At 37.5% G+C, this 26,327-nt stretch overlaps 1 protein-coding gene across 5 annotated transcripts in view; it reads left to right on the top strand.

Moving 5' to 3' along the window:
- Positions 1-26,327, top strand: part of NEDD4 (NEDD4 E3 ubiquitin protein ligase) — a 124,761-nt gene that overhangs the window by 36,621 nt on the left and 61,813 nt on the right. For 4 of the 5 annotated variants that reach the window (XM_059371973.1, XM_059371970.1, XM_059371971.1 and 1 more), the window contains exon 1: positions 14,769-16,328. In XM_059371973.1, the coding sequence (XP_059227956.1) occupies positions 14,769-16,328 (1,560 nt within the window). Of the gene's footprint in view, positions 1-8,876; positions 8,931-14,768; positions 16,329-26,327 lie in introns of those variants that run through there. The other variant, XM_059371974.1, reaches the window with a different exon arrangement.

Here is a 26,327-nt window from a genome sequence, read left to right as displayed (position 1 = left end):
TTCTGAGGCTTAGAAGAATCAAGATTCAGCCCCTGGGGGTGGAGAGTGACCATCTATCCCTGACACATATTGTCATCTACTATTTGAATAAAAACAGAATTCTGTTAGCTAGGAAGAAGTGGGGGACCCCCCATTAATAAAGCACTAAGTAAATTATGCTACATATAGTGAAATCCTCATTAGCTATTTGAAAAGAAATAGATGTATATGTATTAACAGAGCATTAGTTTCAAATTGTACTCATGGAGGAGCAAAGGCACAGAACATTGTATGTGTATGATGCACCTATTTGTGTAAAAACAGAAACAAAAAATGCTTTCTCATATGCTGGTATTTGCATAAAATACTTCTGGAAAGACATAAGAAACTGCAGTATTTTCTCTGAGGACAAGGATAAGAGAGAGACTTATCATTCATTGTGTATCTTTCTTACTGTTTGGATTCCCCCCCCCCCCGCCATGAGTATGTATCTATAATTTATTTTTATATTTGTTGATGAAAGTAACTATATAGAGAAGGCGTGTTACATAAAACATGTAAATAAAAATGCCAAGATACTTTCAATTTATATAATGCTTTATTCTTATAAAATTGTCTTTCTGGGGCACCTGGATGGCTCAGTCAATTAAGCATCTGACTCCTGATTTCGGCTCAAGTTGATCTCAGGGTTGTGAGATTGAGCCCTGTGTCGAGCTCCGCGCTGGGCATGAAGCCTGATTAAGATTATTTCTCTTTTTTTCCCTCTGTCCTCCCACCCCCTCTCATACGCTCACTCTTAAAATAAATGAATAAAAATACCATTAACTTTTACACATCCATTTAATTTTTACAGTTTTATTTTAAAATGTACTTGCAACATATGTCCACACAAAAACTTGTACATGAATGTTCTTAGCACCATTCATCATTATAGTCAAAAAGTAGAAACAACCCAAATGTCTATCAACAGATGAATGGATACACAAAATAGGGTTTATACATACAATGGGATATTTTTTATCTCTAAGAAGAAATGAAGTACTGATACCAGCTACAACATGGGTGAACCACAAAAAAGTAGCAAGAAGCCAATTACAAAAGACCACATGTTATACGATTCTATTAAATGTCTGGAATCGATGAATCGATAGAGACAAAAAGTAAATTGGAAGTTGCCGGAGACTGGTGAGGTTGAGGGGAGATTAGGAGCAACTGCTAAAGGGCATGGGGTTTCTTTCTAAGGTGATGAAAATGCTCTAAGATCGTGACAGTAGTTGCGTACTCTATGAAAATACTAAAAACTATTAAATTGTACACTTTCAGTGGGTCAGTCATATGGTATGTGAACTATACTATATCTCAATAAAGCTACTTTCTGATATGTACCTGCATTGTGTTTTGTTTTTTTTTTTTCTGCATCCACCAGCAGAATTTCCAGGAACATTACTTCAGATTCTTTATGGACATTATAGAATAAATTGACATTTATATATATTATATATTCTATAATTCTAATTGTATATTCTATAATTATAGAATAAATTGACACTTTGTTCTTCTTTGAATATTTAGTTAGTCCTCTGGCAATTTTTTTCTCTAGTATTTTATGCATTTATAGACTTACATACTTATTTTTTTTCCAAAAATTCTATCACCAGCACTTTAGTTTTTGTTTCTTCTGCTTTCACCTTCCCTATAAATAATGACCCTATAAACTCTTTTTTGTATGTATGACCATAGCTTTACTTCTATTTTTAATACATGTTTAAGAATTATCTCGTCAGGGGTGCCTGGGTGGTTCAGTGGGTTAAAGCCTCTGCCTTTCGGCTCAGGTCATGATCCCAGAGTCCTGGGATCGAGCCCTGCATCGGGCTCTCTGCTCAGTGGGGAGCCTGCTTCCTCCTCTCTCTCTGCCTGCCTCTCTGCCTGCTTGTGATCTCTCTCTGTCAAATAAATAAATAAAATCTTTAAAAAAAAAAAGAATTATCTTGTAAAAATTCACACACAGTATAGAGATAGTATAAAGTATCATGAGAAATGACAGAGTCTAGTGCCCCACTTCCCCCTTTCTATTCCTGTTTCCCAGGAAAAAAAAAAAACACTTTCTGTTTCTGTTTGTTATTCTGGCCATTATTCCCATATTGCTGAATAAGCTCACGCATCCATATCCCAAGCTGCCTTCAAGCTATGACAGAGAAGTAAATAGCCAACTTATGTTTGGCCAATGGTTTGGCCACTCATGGGGCTCTAGGTTGAAAATAATTTTTCCTCAGGAACTTGAAGGCATGACTTCACGGTAACATTGTTGAGCATCGTGTTGCTGTTGAGAAGTCTGATTCTTGTTCTTTTGGGTTTGATTCTTTTCTCTTCCTCTGAAATGTTTCATAATTATCATAGTGTTTTAAAAATTTCACAGTGATGTGCCTTATGTGTACAGTTTTAAATTCCTTGTGTTGGGCCTTTGGTAAGCATTTCCGTTTAAAGACTGTTTCCCTTCAGCTCTGAAGACTTGTGCAAGTAATTTCTGTAATCATTTTCTTTCTTCCATATTATCATTTGAGGATTCCAAGTGGTTGGATGCAGAGTCACCTAGACTGATTCTTTCTCAGCCAGAATTCTTCATGGGAATCCGAGAACACACAGAAAATGCCTTGAGTGATTGTTTTTTCACACCTTTCAAGAACAGTCTTATTCAGTACCATGTTAAATGCAGAGAGAAATTAATAGATAACATACAGTGAGTGTCTTAGGAAGGGGGTCAGCAAACTTTAAACTTTTTATTTTATTTATTTGAGAGAAAGAGCATGAGCAGGGGAGGTGGGGCAGAGGCAAAGCAAGAAGCAGGCTTCCTGTTGAGCAGGGAGGCCCATGTGGGTCTCGATCCCAGGAGTCTGGGATCATGACCTGAGCCAAAGGCAGGCGCTTAACCTTTAGACTGAGCCACCCAGGCACCTCTAGCAAACTTTTTTTTTTTTTTTAAGACTTTATTTATTTATTTGACAGAGAGAGATCACAAGTAGGCAGAGAGGCAGGCAGAGAGAGAGAGAGGAGGAAGCAGGCTCCCTGCTGAGCAGAGAGCCCAATGTGGGACTTGATCCCAGGACCCTGAGATCATGACCCGAGCCGAAGGCAGCAGCTTAACCCACTGAGCCACCCAGGCACCCTCTAGCAAACTTTTAAAAAAGACAGATAGGAAGTACTTTAGATTTATGGACCTGGAGGCAAAAATTGAGGCTATTATGTAGCTACTTATATATCCATTTAAAATGTAGTCGTTTTAAGTTTTTTTTTTTTTTTTTAATTCTTACCTCCTGGGCTGTTTAAAAAAAAAAAAAGCAGGTGGCTGGCTGGATTTGGCCTACAGCCAGAGTTTTCTCAACTTCTCCTTTAGGGCATTAGGGTTCCCTTCTTTCACTGAATTCTGAGGATTCAGAAAATCCTCTTTTTTACTTTCTCTCATACTTCTCAGCTTAGCTTTTTGTTCTACATTTTGAGATTTTTTAAAAATTTACTTTCAGCTGTTTATATTTGAATTGAACAGTCATTTTTACTTCCAGTGCCTCTTTGTTCTCTAGTTGTTCCCTTTTTATACTATCCTGTTTTTTGCTTTATGGATTCAAAACTTTCCCAAATATTTCTCATTACAGGTTTTTTTTTTTTTAAGTGTTTCCTTTTGCTCCATAAATCATCTGTTTTTTCCCTTTAAGCACAGTTTTTGTGTTTACACATCTGTGATCTCTGATACTGTAATCATACTTAACAGAGATACAATAGAAAAATCTCATGTTCCATATATGCAAGGCATAAACGTTCAACAATTCCATGCTACATTTTTAGTGTCCATTTATGTTTTATATATTATAACTGGTGGTTGCATTTTTTGTAAAACCTCTAGCTGAAATCAGATGCAAAGAGAAACTCTCTGATGATGCGTGTGTGTCTGTGTGTGGACCACCCAGAGGTGTGGTCCTACACGAGCATTCTCTCATTGGGATCACGGCATTGCTTTGAGTTCCCAGCTTCTTCTGTGCTGCTTACTGCCTTCATCCCTACTTCATCTGTCTGCTGGGGAGTTACTGAAATAGTCCACTTGCTGATGATCCTCATATTATCTTTGCTGTCCTGGTTTTACACCTCTTACAGACTCACTTACTATTCCTTCAGTGGGATCTCAGGAGGGAGAGGATAAATCTTCATGTTCAGGCGGCTGTTTTGAGTTGATATTCTCACCACACGTGTTAAAAGTGTATTGTTGCATTTACTGTGTGCCTCTCATATACAGGAAACAACACGATAAGTCTCCTACGGTGTTTGTAATTCAGTGGGGAAATAGCACATCTTCCCTATTAACTTTGATAAAAGGAAGATTGTAGTCAGTGTTGTAATAAGCTGAAGACAGAGGAGTCGAAGTGACTGGGGAGGTAAGGCTTTAAGGAGAAGCTGACATCTGAACTAAGGCTTGAACATAAAGCAGAGAAGGTGTTTCAAGGGGAGAGACCTTAGCATGTACTGAAGTGGAGATCCGAAGTCCAATGAGTGGGGAGTCATCTTTTCCCAGTGTGATCAGAATGTAGTATGTATGTATATTTGGGTTGGCAGGGGGACTGTCATAAGAGGTGAGGCTGGAAAGGCAAACTGGACTCAGATCATGAAGGATCAGTCCATCCTCAGTCATTGGGATGTCCTTCTTTAGGCCATTGGGAACGACTTTTGAGTAAGGCAGTAAAGATGGCCTAAACAGTCTTTTAGGTAAATCAATCCAGTTATAGTAGGAAGGATAAACTTAAAAGAGAATAGTTGGGGTAGCAAATCCTGTTAGGAAGGTTAATTAAATACTAAACCAGGACAGCAGAGGCCGGATTAAATCAGACCTTCTACCTGTTTTCTAACCAATATTTGTCAGACTTCTACTGTGTCTGCCAGGTACTTTGATGAACCTTGAGACTTTTTTTTTCCTCAAAATGTTTTTTATGGTCTTTTTTCCCTTCGTATTCTCACTGGGACCATCTCGGGCAAAGCTCTCATACACACTTCATGCTCGAGTCCCTAGAGCCACAGTCTCTGTGGACTCCAGGGTTTCTCTCCAGCCTAATTTGTTTTGTGTATCACTGACAAAATAATATTTATGTATGACCCACATCATGTCATTTTTCCTTTAAAAGCTTCATTTTCTTCCCTACCAGCCAAATCACAACTCCTTTTCTGGATTTCAGTACCCTCAGCCTGGCTCTAGCCTAACTAATCCAAAAATTTGCCATTTTCTAATACAAAAATGTTATCAGTTTGATGTCCTTAGAGCTTGCTCATTCTGCCCCCATGTCTTTCCTCATGTCATCTCCCTGCTGGGAAATATTCTCTGTATTTTCTTCAAATTCTTCCATTGTTAAATTTCAGCTCAAAGTTCATCCCCTCCCCAAATTCCTCTATTTCTTCTTAGAAAAGATGATTGTCTTACACTGCTTTTCTATTTCCATGGTGTCTCATCTTTGACTGGGGCTTCCGTCCCCATAGTTTGCTCCATGGCCACAATGTGACTGTACGAGAGCCAGCCGTCCTGACCAAGTCAGGAAGAGAAACGCAAGGGGCAGCGGTAACATCTCTCTCTTCCAGCTGAGTTAGCCCCACTTAAAGAGCTCTCCCAGAAGCCCATTCAATGACTTTCAATAGGTTGGCCTCCTTGGTTGTCCCTGGAAAAAAGGGAATCATTTTTAGATAGACATATTCAGAGTGTCCATGTTGAACAAGGGCACTAATTACAGAGAACACAATACATAAAATAGAACGGAACATTCGATACTTTGATCTAGGTGATGATGACACAGCATGTGTATATAAAAAACTCATCAGGCTGTGGCCAACAGACACATGAAAAGCTGCTCAGCATCACTAATCATCAGGGAAATGCACATCAAAACCACAGTGAAATATCATCTCACACCTGTCAGAATGGCTAAGTAAAAAACACAAGAAACAACAAGTGCTGGCAAGGATGTGGAAAAAAGGAACCCTTGTGGGAATGTAAACTGGTGCAGCCATTGTGGAAAATAGTGTGGTTCCTCAAAGTGAAAATAGAATAACTATATGATCCAGCGATTTTACTACCCAAAGAATATGAAAATACTAATTCTCAAAGACATACGCACCCCTGTTTACTGCAGCACTATTTGCAATAGTCAAATTAATGGAAGCAACCCAACTGTCCATGAATAGATAAAGAAGATTGGTACACACACACACACACACACACACACACACACTAGACTATTAGTCCACTATTAAAAAAAAAAATGAAATCTTGCCATTTACAACAACTTGGGTGGAACTAGAGGGTATAATGCTAAGTGAAATAAATGAATCAGAAAGACAAATACCATATGATTTCATGCATAGGTGCAATTTAAGAAACAAAACAAATGAACAAAGAAAGAAAAAGAGAAAAACAGACTTTTAAATACAGAAAACAAACTGATGGGTACCAGAGGGGAGACGAGTAGGGGGATGGGTGACAGGTGAATTGTATTAAGGAGGGCACTTGTCATGATGAGCCCCGGGTGATGTATGGAAGTGTTGAATCACTGTATTATACGCCTAAAACTCTCTGTGCTGGGCACCTGGGTGGCTCAGTGGGTTAAGCCTCTGCTTTTGGCTCAGGTTGTGATCCCAGGGTTCTGGGACTGAACCCCACATCGGGCTCTCTGCTTAGCAGGGAGCTGCTTCCCCCTCTCTCTGCCTGCCTCTCTGCCTACTTGTGATCTCTGTCTGTCAAATGAAAAAAATAAAAAAAAAAAATCTCTTAACACTCTATGTTAATTATACTGGAATTAATGTTTTTTTTTTTTTTTAAAGATTTTATTTATTTATTTGACAGACAGAGATCACAAGTAGGCAGAGAGGCAGGCAGAGAGAGAGGAAGGGAAGCAGGCTCCCTGCTGAGCAGAGAGCCCGATGCGGGGCTCGATCTCAGGACCCTGAGATCATGACCTGAGCCGAAGGCAGAGGCCTTAACCCTCTGAGCCACCCAGGCGCCCCTGGAATTAATGTTTTAAAATAGAATACATGAGGAAAAATGAGCTAAATATTAAGAAAATAATAAGAAAAATAGAAACATAATTGGAAAAAATTATAAGGATAAAGAGAATCCAAATAAACTGAATAAAGTTTATTGAAGGCAGTAAAGATGTTTCTTGTATGTTGCGGCCTAATATAAAAAAATACAGCTTTTTTATAGATTTAGTATTTTATTTATTTTTTTTTAAAGATTTTATTTATTTATTTGACAGAGAGAAATCACAAGTAGGCAGAGAGGCAGGCAGAGAGAGAGGAGGAAGCAGGCTCCCTGCTGAGCAGAGAGCCCGATGTGGGACTCGATCCCAGGACCCTGAGATCATGACCTGAGCCGAAGGCAGCGGCTTAACCCACTGAGCCACCCAGGCGCCCCAATACAGCTTTTTTAAACTTGGCATTGGATTACTTAGATATCTGGCTCTATATCAGGCTATGGAAAATATCAATAAATAAAAAAATAAAGACTGCATTTACTTTTAATAATTCTGTCATCACTAGTATGTATTTTGTATATTTTAATCCCCTTTTAAGAGATGTTTATTCCAATTGCATCTTCACTGTAAACAATAAGTGTTATAGATTGAAACTATAGTTCTATGTAATGCTTTTCTCCGATGAAATACTTTTTTATGTTAATACAATTACTTGTTTTCTTTTTGTATCATTTACTTCATATGTTTTGTTTTATCTTATTTTATTTTATTTTTACTTTGAGAGGCCATAAAACTTAGTAATTAAGAGCATGGATTTTGAAATTACTCAGGCTAGATTAAAAGTTCTACCTCTTGATTGTTCTGAAACCTAAAAAATAAGAAAAAAAAGTCATCAGGTCAATCAGTCTGTGTATGTAAGGTTAGTAAACTTTATTTATTTATTTAATTTAGGAAAATTAATGCCTCTCTCCCCCAGAGTTGTACAGTATGGTGACCTGGGCATATTGTCACAGGTAAAATTAGGATTGTGTTCTTAGAAGGACATATGGGAGAGTGGACATTGGCTTAGGTATGTAAATGTCTTTGTCACATGTTAGACCTTTTGCTGAAGGTTAATACTTTTAATATGGAAACCAAAATTGAGGGGCTTGGAAGGTTTTTTTGTTTTTTGTAAACTAAAGTTTTAAAATATCACAGTGTGTAATGTAATATATCGTAGGGGAAAAGTCAGTTTAAATGTGGGAATTTTTTATATGTCATCTTAACCTGTGGTATAAAAAATTGTTAAAGATTTTCTTTGTATTGGATATTTAGTAGATAGTAGCTTGATGTTGAAATATTTCAGCAAATGTGAAAGTATCAGCTTTGAAAAAAAAATACTGCATGCTAATTTTTACTCATCCTGTTAGTGAAAACTCAGTGTATACCTTTTGAGTGCTTGTGTCCTTTATATAGTAGGAGCAACAAATAGTTATATCAAGTCACTACTAAAAAGGATTCAGAAAACTAGTTTCCATAAAATCAGTATCCACTTTGGGTAGTTCTAACTTGATATATAAGAAGTCAGTAAATAAAATTTATCATAAGAAGTTAAAATACAATTTGTATTTTTAAATGCTTGCAAATATTTAAATAATATTTTGAAATTTTCTTTTATCCTATTTTAGAAAAAAAATGTAAAAATAAGCACGCAAATCCACTCTGTTGTTATGGTAGAACTATCAGAAAATGGGTGCAATAGGATTGCCCTGCCTTTGTATGACGTGTCTCCTGTAATTTAAAATACACCGTAAATAGAAGGAATTAGGAAATGGCAACATCTTAGGCATTAATTTCTCAGAGTCTAGGTTGATTGATGTTCACTTGTTTTTAAAGAAACTTTGTGTTTTTCTTACTCAGGTACATCCTCAGCAGCACCGGCTTCTTTTTGAAGTATTTGATGAAAATCGGTTGGTAAGTTATATTGTACTGGTGGCGAGAAACAGGAAGCAAGGGTCTATCTCAGTAGAGCGGCGCCTCGTGGGCTGGGAATCCGTGACGTGAGAGGCGACTTAAGGGGGTTATGGAGGCTCTGTGCGAAATGGAGAGATGGATGCAACTTTTCCCCTCTTTCCTGGTGCTGCTGTGTACCCTTCCACTTTCCCCCCAGGTACCTCTCTTTCTGTCACTTCGGCACAGATTGCAGTCTTACTCAAGGAAAGCTGGCCTCTTTGTCTCACCTTCCCTCACACTCATGCTCTGTGCTGTGGTGGGTATAACCAGGCTCAGGGAGCCCTCTCCCTGAGCAGATTTGCCTCATTCCCTCTCCCCACCTCCACTCTTCTACAAGGAAGACTGTCTGTCCCCTTCACACTGATAAAGTCTTCTAAAGAACAGCCGGCTCTTACCTAGGGGGATAAAAAGACAAAAGTAAGCGTGATTTTATTTTTATGAAAAGATAGTTCTAATTCCCGATTTCCTAAAGACTCTGTTTAAGTCCTATTGTTTTCCTAATTTTGTCTCTTAGGAATGCTATTTCAGATCTTCTTAGCATCGTACGTGTATATTTTAAACCTGTAAGATTGGAACATGAAGGTGTGAGAACAGTGTTATATATTCAAGGCATATCAGTTATTAAGAGACAATCATTCATTTTTTAGCTAAGAAAGAAACCAGATTTTTAAATTTGTTTTTAGTGTCAGACTTCACAACATATTTTTCCCCCTCAAGAAGCGATAACTATAGTAGTAATGGAAGATACTGCAAATGAAATCTATTAGTAATTGTAATAAGCCAAAGGGCTTCTTTATTGCCAAAAGACACTTCATCACTAACTGCAGTCAAACTTTTTAAGGCTGATTGACATAACAGATGTTGACATTTGGTTATCAGAATGGTCAGGTGCAGAGTTTTTTGTTTTCTGTTTGCATTTTTGCCTTTTCTATAGACTAGAGATTTTTTCCACCTCTGTCTCTACAGATCTTCTAGATGGGACCAGGTGAAATTTAGTATTTGTGTTTTTTAAATCATGAAATACACAAACAAGTGCATATAATATAAATCCTTACTTTATTTTTATTTTTTAAAAGATTTTATTTATTTATTTATTTATTTTTGAGAGTGAGTGAGTGAAAGAGAGAGAGAGAAAGGGAGGGAGCAGGGGCAGAGGGAAAGGGAGAAGCAGACTCCCTGCTGAGCAGGGAGCCCAATGCAGGGCTCCAACCCAGGACCCTGAGATTATGACCTGAGCCAAAGGCAGAGGCTTAGCCTATTGCACCACCCAGGCACCCCTAAATCCTTATTTTAAACAATAAGACAATCTGCACACTTATTACTCAACTTAAGAACTAGAACATTACCAAAATCTACAACCCCGCTTTGCCCTCCCCAGTAGCATCTCCTTGTCTTCCCCCACAAGTAGTGGCCACTGTCTGGAATATTGTGCTTATCATTGCTTTAAAAAAAAAAAACTTGTTTATCATATATATATATATATATATATATATATATATCTGAGTAGAGTTTCCTTTGTATATTTTTGAATTTATTAAAATACCATCACTCTGAATCCATTCCTCTGTGACATGTTAACATGTGCCATTTAACATGTGCCAACTGTGTTGGATACTCTGCTATGCATTAGAAATACAGCTTTTCTCAAAAAGCAAGAAATAGAACAGGGTGACGTATGTCATACTAATCCTCTGACTTGTTGTTAGTCCTTGCAGGTATTTGAAATCTACATATCACCTGAGATGTTTTAGAAACTCTAGCCATTCGTAGAGTAACAGGCTTGCTTGTATAGCAGTTAATGTCCTGTACTACTATAAATGTCATTCATGTTTATTCCCCTATAGCATTCACAACTAAATTAAGAACACATCCTTTTCCTAGCCAATTCTCTTCGGAAATGTATGGTGAAGGGCACAGATAAAATTTTAAGCAGAAACAATTTCTTGTCCTCTGGAAAATATTTGTAATATACGTGTTAATTTGTTTTGGAAAAAAAAAAAGAGTAGGCTTATATCCCTCTTGTTCAGTCCATTTTAAGACCTACGGGTTATAAGCCAGCAGTTTGGGGATGGTGATGATGATAGTAATGGGACATTTCTGAACGTTGTGCCTTGAAATGAAGTCTACCCACCAATACGAAAGTCCGTGCTTCTTTGTCACTGACCTAAGAGATACACCTGCATACATTCAGCCTCTGAAGCTTCAGGAGATGTCTATATTCTGTATTCTGAATGGAGATAACTATGCTTCTCAGGTTTAGTGGTTGTATTGGTCAGGGTTTTCCTGAGAAACTGAACCAATAGGAGGAGATACACACACACAGAGGCAGAATGAGAGAAAGAGAGAGAGATCTTTTTCAAGGAATTGGTTCATGTGATTGTGGAAGTTGGCAAGTCTGAAATCTGTGAGATGGGGTGAGCAGGTTGAATATTCCGATAAGAGTTGATGTCACAGCCTTGAATCTGAGACCTGTAGGGCAGGCCAGCAAGCTGGAAACTCAGGCAGTTGTAATCTTGATGTATGTAATCTTGAAGTGGAATTGCTTCTTCTTCAGCAAATCTGCCTTTGCTCTTAAGGCCTTTAGTTGTTAAAGAGGATGACCACGTGATGGAGGGTCATCTGCTTTACTCAAAATCTACCGATTTAAATGTTAATCACATCTGAAAAAATACCTTCCTAGCAACATCTAGACTGCCGTTTGTCCAAAAAACTGGGCTAAAGAGCCTAGCCAAGTTGACACGTACAATCAATCATCACAGTGGACTTCGGCCTTCAGACTTCCAGTCAGTGATGAGGGTTATCCAGAGTCGGTCGATCATCGCATTGTTTTCTATGTAGATCATCAATAACCAAACTCCTCAGAATGTGGGGCCCTGAGCTTCAGTCTGATCCTCACATATTATTCATTTCATTCCAGAAGGTGAAATTCTTCAGGACTTGCATAGATTCCTCCCAGATGAGGGCCGTCACTGCTCTCCAGCTCTTCTCCACTTAAGTTTGGGGTTACGCTCCTCTTTTGGAATATCTGACTAAGGGGCTGCATTTTGCCGCCAGTTCTCCACTTACCTGCTGTGATGGTGGGACAGATCCCATGCAGTCCCAGCCCAGAGCCAGCGACACACCCTGTTGAGCCTCTCTAACGGTTGAAACTCAGACTGGCAGGCTGAGAAGTGCATGTGATTCTCTCACCTTCTTCTTCCTTGGCTGAAACCCTCTGAAAACTTTCAATCATCATTGAAAGTTGGCAGCTGCGGTCCTTTTTGATATTTCTTCAGAAGTGATAGCTGGATCAACTTAAAAAAAAAAAATCCTGAAAGAAAGCTTTAGGCAGTCAGAGTAAGTGTGGTGACCATCCATCCATCCATCCATCCATCCAGATTTCTCTCTGGTGCTACTTTGTGCTTACTCGGTGCCCAGCACGAACCCAGGAAGATCAGAAGAAAAGTGTAGTTATGGTCCTGGCACTCTGCAAGCTTGAAATCTAGTTGGGGTGCTTGAGACTGAAGCTTCTAGTGAAGCTTACCAAAGAGAAAACATTTATCTAGCCAAATACCTGAGGCTCAGTTATATCAACAACCAGAGGAGCTTTGCCTGTTAACTAGATGTTTTAGGCCACAGGCATGAGCAGTTAGATCTCATTAATTAGCCTCTTAGATGTGTTCCCTTCTTTGAGTTATGAGACCCCTAACTTAGTTGAGGAAGAAAAGCTAAAGTCATTTGAAGACAACGTGAAAAGATGGAAACCCTTTCTTCTATAAAGAGAGAGGATTATAAGGGAATACTTACTGAAGTCTGTAAAATCCAAAAGGAGGTAGGTTATATAAAACCAAAATTACATAATAATTTTATTGCTAAGTTTACAATTATTGTACATATTCTGAAATATAGTACTATATCATCCTAGTCAGAAACATAATTTCATAAATTCCATATTTCTATTTCATCATATTCTAATTGATTAAAAATACTGTTTAGAAAATTATGATTGAGAACAGATCTATCTTAAGGCGTTTTCTTTTTTAAACAAAGTACAAGTATATGTTTTACATATTTACTTTTACTTAGAAAAAAAATCTTACTTAGAAAAATACAACTTGGGTGTAGTACCATGTGGTGTAAACAACTGAACTATTTTACTTTTTACTTTCCTATGAATGAGCCAGTATATATTTATTACTGGAGTTCCAGCTATAAAATTCAGGTAAGGGGTTTAAATATACCCTAGAGTATTATTTAAAAATAAATTTGTTTCTTTCAAATAGAATACCAACCTTGGTCTATGACATTTAGGGGAGAAATTAAAATATTAAACTTTTATTACCTAGTAAACTGAAAATAAAGTAAAGGTTAAATAAATACAAAGCAGAAAAAATATATATACAAAATCACAACCTCTAGGAGGACAAACCGTCTACTGTTCTCTACTGTGGGAGCTTTATCAGCAGTAGTAAGTAATTCCACCTCTAGGGCAAGCTAGTATTCAAAAATGTAAACAAGTATGTACTTTGTTTATATAAAGAAATGTGCCGCACGGTTTGGTTTGTATTCTTTATAAATATCAAACAGCTAAGTGGATTGTTTCAACACACCAGTAGGGGCCAGCAAAGAGCTCTTAGAATTTTCAGAACAGAATTGGCATTGAGATATGTTTATTTGATGTGTTAAATCCTTTTTTGACTTCTTTACTTACCATACCACTCTCTTAAGTGAATGAATTGCAGAGACAGTGGAATAAAATATCTGGTGTGCTCAAACTATATTGGGGTATAGTTTTTCTGTCTAATCTGCATATATTTTTAATGGAATGTTTGCCTAGGCTATTTCTTGGCAGAGTTTTAATAGTCAAAATATAAATGGCATCATTTAAAGACTGTACTACTTGGCTGGAAAAGGCCTTAAAATTACAGGAGAAAATGCTTGGTGACAGCTTCTCTTAAAACTTTTCTTTCTCAGACCTATGCTCAATTTTTCAATAGTATTACTAGGCTAATTTTGTATTTCTATCCTTAAGCTTTCACTTTTCATAAGTAGTGTTTTGGAAGCTAAACTATTTATCTATCTGATTTAATGCGTCTGTTTTAATTCACCCCAAAGTTTTGGTACTTCCGAATTTATACGTCTGTTGAATTCACACATTAAAAAACAAAAACAAAAACAAAAACAGAATATATGCCTTTCTGCACTAACTAACTTGACGAGATTCCTAGTTTGGCTGTTCTTTGGAAATTCAATCCTTGATTTGATACTCAATTACATGGGGTTTCATTTCTACCAACTTCCTGTAATTCTATCCCTCTGGGTAAAAATATTAGTGGTCAAACTGCTGGGGAAAGTATAGGCGCTGTGATTCACATGGTTAAATGTTCATTTAGTAGAGCAGAAGTGAAAAAAACACTGTTTCAACTTGAAATGCTAGAAGATTGTTGTTCTTGTGTTACTCATTCATGCAAATTGGAGAAGGTATAATTGAAACAAGGTTGGCAGTGTTTGAGGCAGTGCGCTGCAGCTGAGCTCAGCTGAAAGGTCGCTGGAAATCAAGTGCTTTGTAAGTGAAGGCATTTTGACTACAAGCAATTCAAAATATGTGGAAACGTCAGTCCCAGGAATGGGTCGTCTTTTTCTTTCTATGATATCTGGTATCTAAGGTTTTACTTAGGAGAAAAACTGCTACTTCAGAGCTCTTTCAGGCACCACAAATGATTTTTTTCCTCTGATGCAGCCCAGCTGCCGCTAGCCTGTCTACCAACAGAGATCTTTGTTATGACTTTCAGCCCTTAACATGTTTGGAAATGAGAACAAATGGCACAAAGCTTACGATTGCACTTTGCAGCCCGAAGAAGCAATACTTACCCTTTGTCAGAAAGCTCCGGAGATGACTTGGAGAGCAGTGTTCACATGTGCTTCAAGAGACCAAGCCGGATTTCAACGTCTAACGTTGTGCAAATGAAGCTGACTCCTAGACCGACGGCACGAGCTCCGTTGATGCAGGGAAGCATTAAGACTCAGGAAAGACCATCTGTGCCTTCACCTGAAAATGTTAATAAAAAGAGCAGCTGTCTGCAGATTTCACTACAGCCAACAAGGTACAGTGGATGTCTCCAGCCTAGTAGTGTCTTAGCTGATGGGGAGGATGCTTCGTGGACGTGTGTCTTGAGGGACGGCATGGAGCACAGTGCTGTGGCTGAGAACGAACTGAACCCTGTGAGTGATGGTGACCTTGTGAGCAGTCCTGCCCTTCGCAGCCGTAGCCTTAGCAACTTTTCCACCAGTGAGAATGGGTCTTCCAGCAGCAACGGTAGTGATTACGGGTCCTGCACCAGTATCACGAGCAGTGGTTCCTACACAAACAGTACCATCAGCGACAGCAGTGGTTCTCCTTTTCCACCAACGGATGATCCTTTTTTGGGTGGAAATGTCCCTTCCGACGGCACCTCCAATAGAAGTGTGCCAAACAGGAACACGACTCCATGTGAAATTTTCTCAAGAAGCCCAAGTACTGTTCCTTTTGTCCAGGATGACTCGGAGCGTGGACTAGAAATTATGAAATTGCCAGTGAGCAGGAACTCAAAAATTCCACTAAAACGTTGTTCATCTTTAGTCATTTTTCCTCGGAGTCCCTCAAATACCCCACCAACTTCTCCCACAAGTACAGAGATTCTTCCAAGCAAAGGATCCTATCAGACCTCACACCAGTTTATCATTTCTCCTAGTGAAATTGCCCACAGCGAGGATGGGACTAGTGCTAAAGGATTTCTTTCCACAGCTGTCAATGGGCTTCGGTTATCGAAAACAATGTGTACTCCCGGGGAAGGAAGAGACATACGAGCACTTCACAGGAAGGGCTCATTACAAAAGAGAATTGCTGTTGCACGTAATAGTCCTAATCAACCTGCCTGTGAAAAGTCACCTGAAGGATATTCCTGTGTCTCTGTGCACTTCACCCAACAAAAAGCAACGACATTAGATTGTGAAACAGCAAATGGTGATTGTAAACCAGAGATGTCAGAAATGAAGCTTCCTTCTGATTCAGAGTGCATTAAGCTTATGCACAGGACATCTGCACATTTACCATCCTCTCAAAACATAGATTACCAAATAAATATCAATGGACAGTTGGAAAGACCAAATTTACAGATAAACAAAAACCATGCTGTTTTACAAAGAAGTATTTCATTGGGAGGAACTTACCCAAATGTTTCCTGTTTATCCAGCCTTAAACACAATTGTTCCAAGGGGGGACCATCACAGTTACTCATAAAGTTTGCATCTGGAAATGAAGATAAAGTTGATAATTTATCAAGAGACAGTAACAGAGATTTCACAAATGAACTATCTAATTCTTTAAAACATTCTTATGAGGTAAGTTTCCTTTGGTCTTTGGGTCTTGGTAAATGTTCATTTATACCAGAAAAGCTTTATGAAATATTTGGTTAAAATTTATTATGACTTAGCTAGCAAGTGTTTTATAGTCATAATCTTTGTATTGCAAATCTGAAGGACCCCCAATAGTTTATCAATCTGTTATTTTACCAGTATTGGAATATGTATTGAAAAGAAAGAAGAAATCTTTCCAAAGTGATTTAAGGCATGAAACATTTCTGTAGCACAAAAACAAGCTTTAAGTAATAACTTATTTCATAACATTTTTACCTTGGTATATTTTTTTCTTTAAGGAACATAGCATTTTTATGTCTAACTCCAGATTTTATTCCTCTTTCAAAAATCTTCATTCAGTATTCACCCCCTTTAATCATTGTGAAATAAGGTAAAATATAGAATGCTTATTTAAAATATTAAACAATAAAAAACCTACATAAAAATGTTGTCCCAAATGAACGCGAAGAAAATGTTTCTCTAAAATATGTGTATTTAGTAGAACATTGATAAAAACGATTATTCTGCATGTTTAAAGCAGAGGAAAAATAAATGGCATTTGCATTTGTATATACCCTTAACCACAGGAATTTTGTTTCCACCCAATTTTCCTTTAGCTACCAGTTAAGACTGCTTCTAAAATGTAACTCGGTCTTTCAACAATATTGAATTAGAAATTTTATATTTTTTGAATTTGGTTTCAATTGCTAGGTGTTTCCCATACTCTTCTAGTTACCTTAGTAATTTGTTATTTTGATAATTTTGTTTATTAGTCATTTAACTCTAATCATCTTAACCAAAATAGTTTTTTTATGTAATTGAGTCTTTCCCAAGTATTTGAACTTAACTAGATTTTCCAAAGTATTTGAACTTAAGTAGATTTTAAAATTTCTGTATTTGGAAGGTCTTGCCAGATTCCAGGAAATTAAAATTTTTTTCTGGCTCAACCAATTCTAGATGACAGTACATAATAGTTTAGGGGGGAAAAAAACATCTTATCTGTTTATCTGTGTTTATATAACTCAGTATCTATATTTAAAATTTTTTTTTTTTTTACTTCTGGACAAGTGGCTTTAGGTAAATAAAATATTAAGTAATTGATAGTTTTCTCTCTTTTCAAATTTCATAAATGTAATTATTGTTGCCTAATACCCAGGTGTTAATATCAGCAACTACTTTGCTGAAGATGAATAAAGATCAGATTTCACATTCTGATTGATATTTTAGGATAATTTTATTTATAAGACTTTTAAAGAAACTAGTTTTTAGAGAATGATAATCCATGGAACTGTTTTGCCTCCTGAAAGAAAACAATGAAGTGACATTATAAAGAAACATATTAATAATTTGCTAATTGAATTACATGTACCTTGTAAACTTATCTTACATTTAAGGAAATAAATCTGAAAGGAATAATTAAACTAGAAATATTTATAGATAAATGTATTTATAGACATAGCCTTAAAATAGTTGATTTTGTGGTAATATTATAGCTTGTTGTTAATGCTAGTAAAAAGAGGTATTTTTAATGTTTTTTCATAAAGTGTGACTAAATGCCTTTTGCATAGCAAAAAAAAATACACACTTTTATTGTTTTTTATTTAATGTAGGTAAGCTAACTTAAAGATTTTTTTTGTGACAGCCAAATGTCTAGCTTTGTGCACATTCTGTTTTTTGGGAGATTATTGGATTTTAAATAGTTCAGAAATGTGTAAGCTTCTGGAGAGCTTTAATTTGTTCCTCCATTTAATGTTTATTAAGCAACTCTACATAAAAGTATTGGTAAGCAATGCTGTAACCACTAAATTCAACATAAACTAGATCTAAATTGATCTAATTGATTGGTAAAGGCTTATTTTAAAAGGAAAATGCGAATGTTGTTTTTCCTAAACTTAGCAGTGGCAACAATACAGGGATTTTAGAAATAATCCTGTGTTTATCAATAATTATATATTAATCTAATTATAGTGGTGTATTGTAACTCATTTATAAATAAACAGCTCCCAAAATATTTCCCATGACTCCAGTTAGTCTGGGTTAGTATTCTGATATGCTGAGTCTGGATTCACATTTAACAAGTTGATATTAGAGTAGCATTTAGTAATGTCAGCTATCTGTACCAAGCAGCCGTGAAATTAAATCACTGCTTTGGTCAGGGACCCTGGTTTTTAAAGCCCTGAGAGTCTAGAAATTCTTTTCTTATGTGTTTAGCTACCAGTCTCCAGCAGCATAATATCCCGTTTCTAGCTCTCTATAGTAACCACTCATTAATGGCTAATGTTTTAAAATCTAGTGAGAACTTTCACCTGTATCTGCAACAGGGCTCTGTTCTGTGTTTACAACTTAGAATGAAAATGGGACTTTGTAGTCTGTGTGATAATGTTTATTTTATTTATTTGCTATCAAAGAACATAACAATAACTGGCATATGTTTCTTATATACACTTGCTGAAATACAATATTACTTTTGTAAAGGCTTGGGTAATGACATTTGACATGAAAGTAGCTAGTTGATGTTTTAACATTGTCTGTAATATTTTGTCAGCTCAGTCAAGAAATAGTTTTTATCTAGTTATAAAAATGACTCTTCAGTTTTCTAAACTCTATGGACAGTTTACTCAGTTGTTACTTTATTTTCTCCTGTCTATTGTTCTCTAAATCACCTATGTTGTTAGGATGCTCAGAGATTTTGTTATCCTATTATTTAAAGTACCTCAGCAGGGTGCCTGAGTGGCTCAGTGAGTTAAAGCCTCTGCCTTCGGCTCAGGTCTTGATCCCAGAGTCCTGGGATTGAGCCCCGCATCGGGCTCTCTGCTCAGCGGGGAGCCTGATTTCCCCTCTCCCTGCCTGCCTCTCTGCCTACTTGTGATCTCTGTCTGTCAAATAAATAAATAAAATCTAAAAAAAAATAAAATAAAATAAAGTACTTCAGCATTGTGCACAAGTTTGTACATGTCTTCCATTCTTCACATAGATGCACATTTTTATCCAAAAGTTTGGCTTTCCATTTTTTCTTTATGTTACAGATCTTTTCTTCATTTCCTGTTGCTTCATCCTGGGTGGGTAAATTGTTTAAGCCTGGTGTGGTAGAACTTTAAAAAACCCTTTCTCAATTATTTCAAAAGCCTTTAATACTAATCTCAAGATGACACATTTTAATTATTTACTTAGTTGTTCTTCTAAAATAAGTGTTTTAAATATGTATTTGTTTTAGTGTTCCATTATTTTCACAGTTCTGTTAATTTTAGCAGACTATTTAGAGACATTTGGTTAAATTTATTTTAAACAACACTTAATCTTTCCTATAAAAACTAATATAGTTTATAAATATTGACTCTAAAACTGTGATGCAACAATGTGAATGACCCATTTTAGAAATTTGTAAGAGATGTACACTTGTGAATGCATATCTCTTAGAACTGAGGAACTAGAATATTTTTTAAAAATTTTTTAGAAGATTTTACTTAGTCATTTGTTTGACAGAGAGAAAGAGATCACAAGTAGCAGAGAGGCAGGGGGGAAGCAGGCTCCCTGCTGAGCAGAGAGCCTGATGTGGGGCTCAATCCCAGGACCCTGAGATCAGGACCTGAGCCGAAGGCAGAGGCTTTAACCCATGAACCACCCAGGCACCCCCTAGAGGAACCAGATTATTAATCTCAGAGTGGTTCAGGGAGCTGAGTTGTTTGCTTCAGAAAACTTCCAGTTTCTCTGTAGATATGATTTCTTTAATTCATTCATCTGGCACACATTTGAGTGCCTACTGTTTGCCAGACACCGACCCAAGCCCTGGGAACAAAAGATAATAAAATACGGTCTCCTTGGGGGAGCTCCCATGCTAGTAATAGAGATATGCTGGTAAACACACAGAAATTCAGTCTAACGGGTGTGTATGAGAAGGTGAGAAAGGTGCAAGAGTACTCTTCTGGTGGAGAGGACCTGGTTGATAGAGGGAGACTTCACGGAGGTGGTGACATTTGAGCTGAGTCTCGGTAGGTGAGTTGGAGTTCACCAGGCAGAGAAAGCAAAGAGGGTGTTCTGGAGTAGAGATTCTCAGTTTCGGCCCTGTTGACATTTGGACTGGATACTTTTTCTTGTGGGAGTGCCGTCTGGTGCCTTAGGATGCCCAGCAGCATCTCTGGCCTCCACTTCTTAGATGCCCGTAGCACCCCTCTCTTCTAGTTGTGACAATCAGAAAATGTTGCCAAAGGTCCCCTAGGGGCAAAATTGATTCCTGTTGAGAATCATTGCTCCAGGCAGAAGCAGCGGCACGTGCAAGGCTAGCTGCTAGGGGATGTCATGAACTAAGAGAGAGGATCCAGGAGAAGGGCGGATTGAGAGGACAATGGAGAAATCCTGCGGTATTAGGTTCATGTATTGAGAGGGCGCCCCTGGGTGCTAGTGGAGATACAAGATCAGGGCTCCGGAGAGAAGCAAGGGCTGGAAATGTAGCTCGGGAGTGACAAGTAGAGTCAGGGCCTTATCCAAGGGTGAACCAAAAAGCATAAACGTGAGATGGGAGGGGGTGGTAAATCAGAATTCTGGGAACCACAGACTATGGGGGACAGCAGAAGAAGAGATGATCAGGAGACTAAGAAGAGCCACTGGAGAGGCAGAGAGGCCAGGAGGGCAGGAAGCCCAGAAGTCAAGGGAAGGTACAATTCAAGGAAGGCAGCATGCAGGACCACAGAACCCACGCGTCTGTGGCGGTTAAAAGGTCTGTGGGGACTTCAGCAACAGTGTGATCAGGGGTAGAGCGTGAAAGCCGGGCTGAAGAGAGAATGAAACAGGTGAGGAAGAGAAATATCAGTGTTCTAAAACAGGCATGAGTCAGTGTGGGCACGATATATACTGAACGGTTGGTATACAGAAGACATGGTGTTAGGTGGATATAAATGCACAAATTCTCTGTCCATGGGACTATTGCAACCTAGTCTCTAGGGGAAGACGGGGCTTCTAGTTCTCCATTCTTTTGCCTTTGAACTATAGTATAAGCAAGTATGAGCAGTGAAACCAGATCTGGAGATTCAGTAATCTGAAATTAAAGAAACAACATGTTAGGAGTGCAAACTTGACGCTGCCTGAGTAGTCCCAGCTCACTTTGAACAGTATCATTCTTAACTTTCTCCTCCTCTCTCCACCACCAAAAAGGGGATAAAACAAAAACAGAGCCTCCCCATAGGAAGCAAGTCAGGGTTACAAGGACGGTGGCTACAAACTACTCAGAAAATAGACGTCTCTGTCTTTCTGTCATGGGCTTCTTCTGGGATATGGAGCCCACCGTGTACTAGCTGTTGTGAGGCCTCCCCCTTCTAGACCCACGGTCCCTTTGCATTTGGGTGACAGTGAACAAGATAGACCAGGAGAGGACAGAACCAGGAGGCTGTTTGGGCAGAAGGGGCTGGGCACAGTCCCTGTGTGGGGCTGTGTTGAGGTCAGCAGGGTGGTTAGTAGGCGTGAATGAGTGCTAAGAAAGGGAACCAGTGATCTTGTCAACATGTCCAGGAAATACCTGAAGTATTGCTCAAGTGTGTGATTCTGTATTCTTTGTTTGCCCTGTGTGAGACTGGAAGACTATAGTCAGATGAAGACAGACACTTAGCAATGGAAGAAAGCATTTCAAGACAAGAGATGAGCCAATCTGTCCGGACATGGGAGCAGTTGTTGAAAAGCAATTTTACGAACCCTGGGATTTCACAAAGCTTCTTAGGTAGAACTAGAGCAGATCTGAGAACTTGAAAGGGCAAGTGGGTAGCTTGTTTTTATACCTTGCAGTTCAATTCTAGGCCTAGTAACACAAAGAACATCTTGACCAAGAGAATCCATGATCTTTCTAGTTAGGACCTAGATTTCTGTGGGGGTGGGAAGGAGGGGGAACATCAGGCTTTCTCTTGATTCAGGTGTGTTACAAAACCACCATACTGTGAAACATTGTGTAATATGCCTTAATAGAAAAAAATATTACAAAAAAAATTATATCAAGGATATTGGTGGTACAATAGACAATCTCTTTAAGTTCAGTTGTTTGTTAAATACAGAAACATTCTGGGTGCCTGGGTGGCTCACTGGGTTAAAGCCTCTGCCTTCGGCTGAGGTCATGATCCCAGGGTCCTGGGATCGAGCCCTGCATTGGGCTCTCTGCTTGGCAGCAAGCCTGCTTCCCTTCCTCTGTCTCTGCCTGCCTCTCTGTTTACTTGTGATCTCTGTCTGTCAAATAAGTAGTAAATTAAAAATCTAAAAAAAAAAAAAATTAAAAAAAATAAATACAGAAACATTCTTTACTGATTTTTTGTCTTTTGTCCCTCTTACAAAAGCTGAGTGTGTGACATTTTATGATATAGCTAAAATAATATTATCCAGGACTACTTCCTTTTTTCCCCTTTTTCTCTCAAATTTTTGTTGGCAAGCTGCCCTCTAATGTTTTGAAGATTGCAACTGGAAAATTCCTTAAGTTGTCAATTGGGCCAGTAATTCTCAAATTTTCATGCCCATGCACATCTCCGGAGATCTTATTAAAAGGCAGATTCTGGTTCTATAGGTCTGGGATGTCTGAGAGTTCCATGTTTTTAACAAGCTCTGAAGTCATATCAATGCTGCTAATTTCTCAAACACACTTTGATGATATTCTTTTATGAGAACAATTTATAGTTGAAGTATCTGATGAGTCTTTCTCCCACTTTTACATACAGCAGAGCTACAGATATACTGTAGCCAGGGCCAAAATAATTTGCAATGGATTTTAAGTCTACTTAGGCATTAGACTCATTATTGATTGAGACCATGTAATATAGAAGAAGAGGTTGTTTGGACCAAGAAACATTCAAGGGCAAGATTGCCTACCTGCTTTATAAAAGAACTTTAATATGACTCTTGCAGAATTCTATTAAATTTTCCAGGATTACATTTTAGTTTCATTTAAGAATTTAAAAATATTAGTCTATAACATTTGTGGTTCTACTTAAGGAAAGCTCTTAAATTTATAACGGCTCTAATTCTGGTCTATGTTCTTTTTAAAACTGTTGCCTACATTAGTTTTTTTCCCCCGCTCTCAGCATGAGATTTGAAAAATTCACAATTGAAATATTATATATTTCTTAAATATTTTGGCTTTTTCAAGCGATATCGTCTATCTCCTTTATGAACATTTTGAATCTTTTCAATATACTTTCCTATAGCAGCACCAATTAGGGTACTACCAAGAATTTTTAAATCTTGCACTGGTTTGTGTAATGAATTGAAAAACCATATATAATCAGTGCTTACTTATGAACTATCCTTTTGATAGTTCTATAAGGAGAAAATTTAGAAATTCATTACATACAACTTTGTTATGCTTCTTAAAAGTATTTATTACTTCTCAAATATAAAGCAGGACATGAAAACTTAGGACTGTCCTCCCATTGGAGCATTTTAAGAAATCTTGGTAGCTGGTTTTTGTAGACTTTGTAGCTGCTTGTGGCTTAGCCTAAATTCAGGGAGCCTAATAAGATCTTAAACATTTCAGGTAAGAAGTGGGGAAACAGAAGTATAGCAAAAAAATAGTTAAAGATGGGGAGGTAGAAATAGATAGGCAAGCAAGCAGACAAGGAATTGTAAATTTTCTAGACTTAATCATGGGTAAACTTTTCTGGGTTCTACTTTACTGGGATGTAAGTCCCTGAATCGGGGACTTTTTGTCTTACTCATTGCTATATTCCCTGTACCTAGCTCAAAACTGACACTCAGTAAATATTTATTAAATTAATAACCAAAACAAAGGGACCCTTTAGAATGGTACAGATGACTGTAGAATCCTGATAGATGAGGGTGACCAGACAGCCTTGCTCAAACAGATCACCAAACTAGGATATTTAAGGGATGCCTGTAATGATGACTGGGAGCTACTTGACGCTTCAGCCTTCGCATGAAAGAGCAGCACTCTTAAATGAATACCTTGTCCCTGGGGTGGATGCCAATGGAATATTACGATCGTGACTCAAGGATTAGTTTCCACAGTGGAGTCTGATTCATAGCCTACATATTCCACTAACTGGTACCATAGAGCTATGTGTCTGGATGGAGGCTCAGATTAAGTTTTCTGAAAAGAAGATTGAATGGGCTAAAACTTTAAAGGGTATTTAAACAAAGGCCATTTGACCAGCTTTAAATTTATCATTGTTTAATAGAGTGACTTCATTCCAAACGATGTCAGAACTGGGTTCTCAGTCGTTCCTGGAGTTTCAAGTAACTGTTTCAGCCAAGAATGACCTTTACGTTTTTCATCAAGGCTGAAAGACAGAACCTTCTTAAAGAGTCATAGAGCTTAATGGAAACCAAAGTCATCTTCAAAGCAAATGAGTTTAACAAGTATTTATCAGAAATAGAATATGTGCCTGCTGTGAGTAGGAAATATAATTCCTGGCTTTGAAGAGTTTACAGTTTAGGTGAGAAGACAGCAGAATCTATTAAAAAAAAAAATACAACTAGAGGACAATATAGTAGAGCATATAATAATGTCCATGTACCTACTTCAGGTAGGTGAGCACCTAAACTCTGAGATATGTGATTACCTATCTAATTTTTAACGAATTTAATTTTTTATCAAGATAACATGTGCCTTTTTTAAAAAATAAGGTGTTACTTCTTTGAAAATTCCCTTTCTACCTTTTCCTCTTGTTCTTTCTTCCTAGAATTCCAGTGAGCCAAAGTATACATCTCTTGGATTGCTCCCATAATTTACTTTTCTCTCCCGTTTTCTGGTGGTTTTTGTTGTTGTTGTTTATTTGTTTGTTTGTTTTTGCCTCCTATTCTTCCAATTCTTTCTGGAAGATTTCCCCCCAAGTTACCACTTCTCTTTAATTTTAAATTTTGGTTATTTAAATTTCTAAAGTTCTTATTTTCTGGTGATTCCTATTCTTATTCTAGTTTCATAAATATAACCTCTTATTTCTTTGAAAATATTTTACTTCAGCTTTTTTTCTGTTTGTTTGTTTGTTTGTTTGTTTTCGGTTTTGTTTTTCTTTAAGGGTTGTTATGAATCCTGCATTGTCAATGGTTCTTATGGGTCATTTTGCTTATTGTTTTCTGTTTCTCTTTGTTATTGAACATTTTCCTTCAGGTGTCTGGTGAACCTTGGCTGTCTCTTCATATTTGAGAATGAGTCACTACTAAGTGATCTGGAGACTCTGTAATTGGGTGGGGCTTTTTAAACTGGTAGGCTTCATTGCTGGGAGACTTCTGACTGTTAGTATCTCAACGTTTTTTCTCAGAGTTCAGTTTGTTTCCTCCACAAAAGAAGCTTCCATGATTGCCAAGTTATGGTCCTTTTTTTTTTTTTTTAAACATAGGCTCCAACACAGGGCTTGAACTTGTGACCCTGAGATCAAGACCCGAGCTGAGATCAAGAGTTGGATGCTTAATCAACTGAGCCACTCAGGCTCCCCACCTAGTTATGTTCCCTAGCCATGATTAGTGATAAACTATGATGAAGGGGATTTCTTTAGATTCTTAAGCTGAGTTAGTTCAGTTTGGTAAACATCTTAAGAGTGATATTTACTTACCAAATCCTTAAGGTACTGTTAGTACCTCAATTAACTTACAGTAGGTGAGGTATCTGATTTTCATACCTATTGTCTGAATATACATTGTGTATATTCTAGAAGTGAAGATACACTTAGAAAGACTAAATTAAACATTCTTTGTAATAGAATATGTGATTTCCTTAACATATTTCCTAACCTTTTACATTCTTGGCAATCCATTTAAATGTAATACCCATGAATATCACCCTGTGGAAGAGAATAGACTATTAAAAATATGTTTGAGGAAAAGAAGAAAGAGGTAATGGTCATGGCCTCCTAGTGGAATATGATCTTGGATGCTTGCTGTCACTTGAACTTGAAACTTTAATTATGATTTTTTAAACTTTTTAATTTTTTATAATTTAAAAAATACTTAAATTTTTAAAATATTAAAAATAAAAATATTAAAAATTTAAAACCAAAACAT

The sequence above is a fragment of the Mustela nigripes genome, chromosome 13 (assembly GCF_022355385.1).
Source record: "Mustela nigripes isolate SB6536 chromosome 13, MUSNIG.SB6536, whole genome shotgun sequence".
NCBI lineage: Eukaryota > Metazoa > Chordata > Mammalia > Carnivora > Mustelidae > Mustela > Mustela nigripes.
This window is presented reverse-complemented; position numbering and strand designations above follow the sequence as displayed.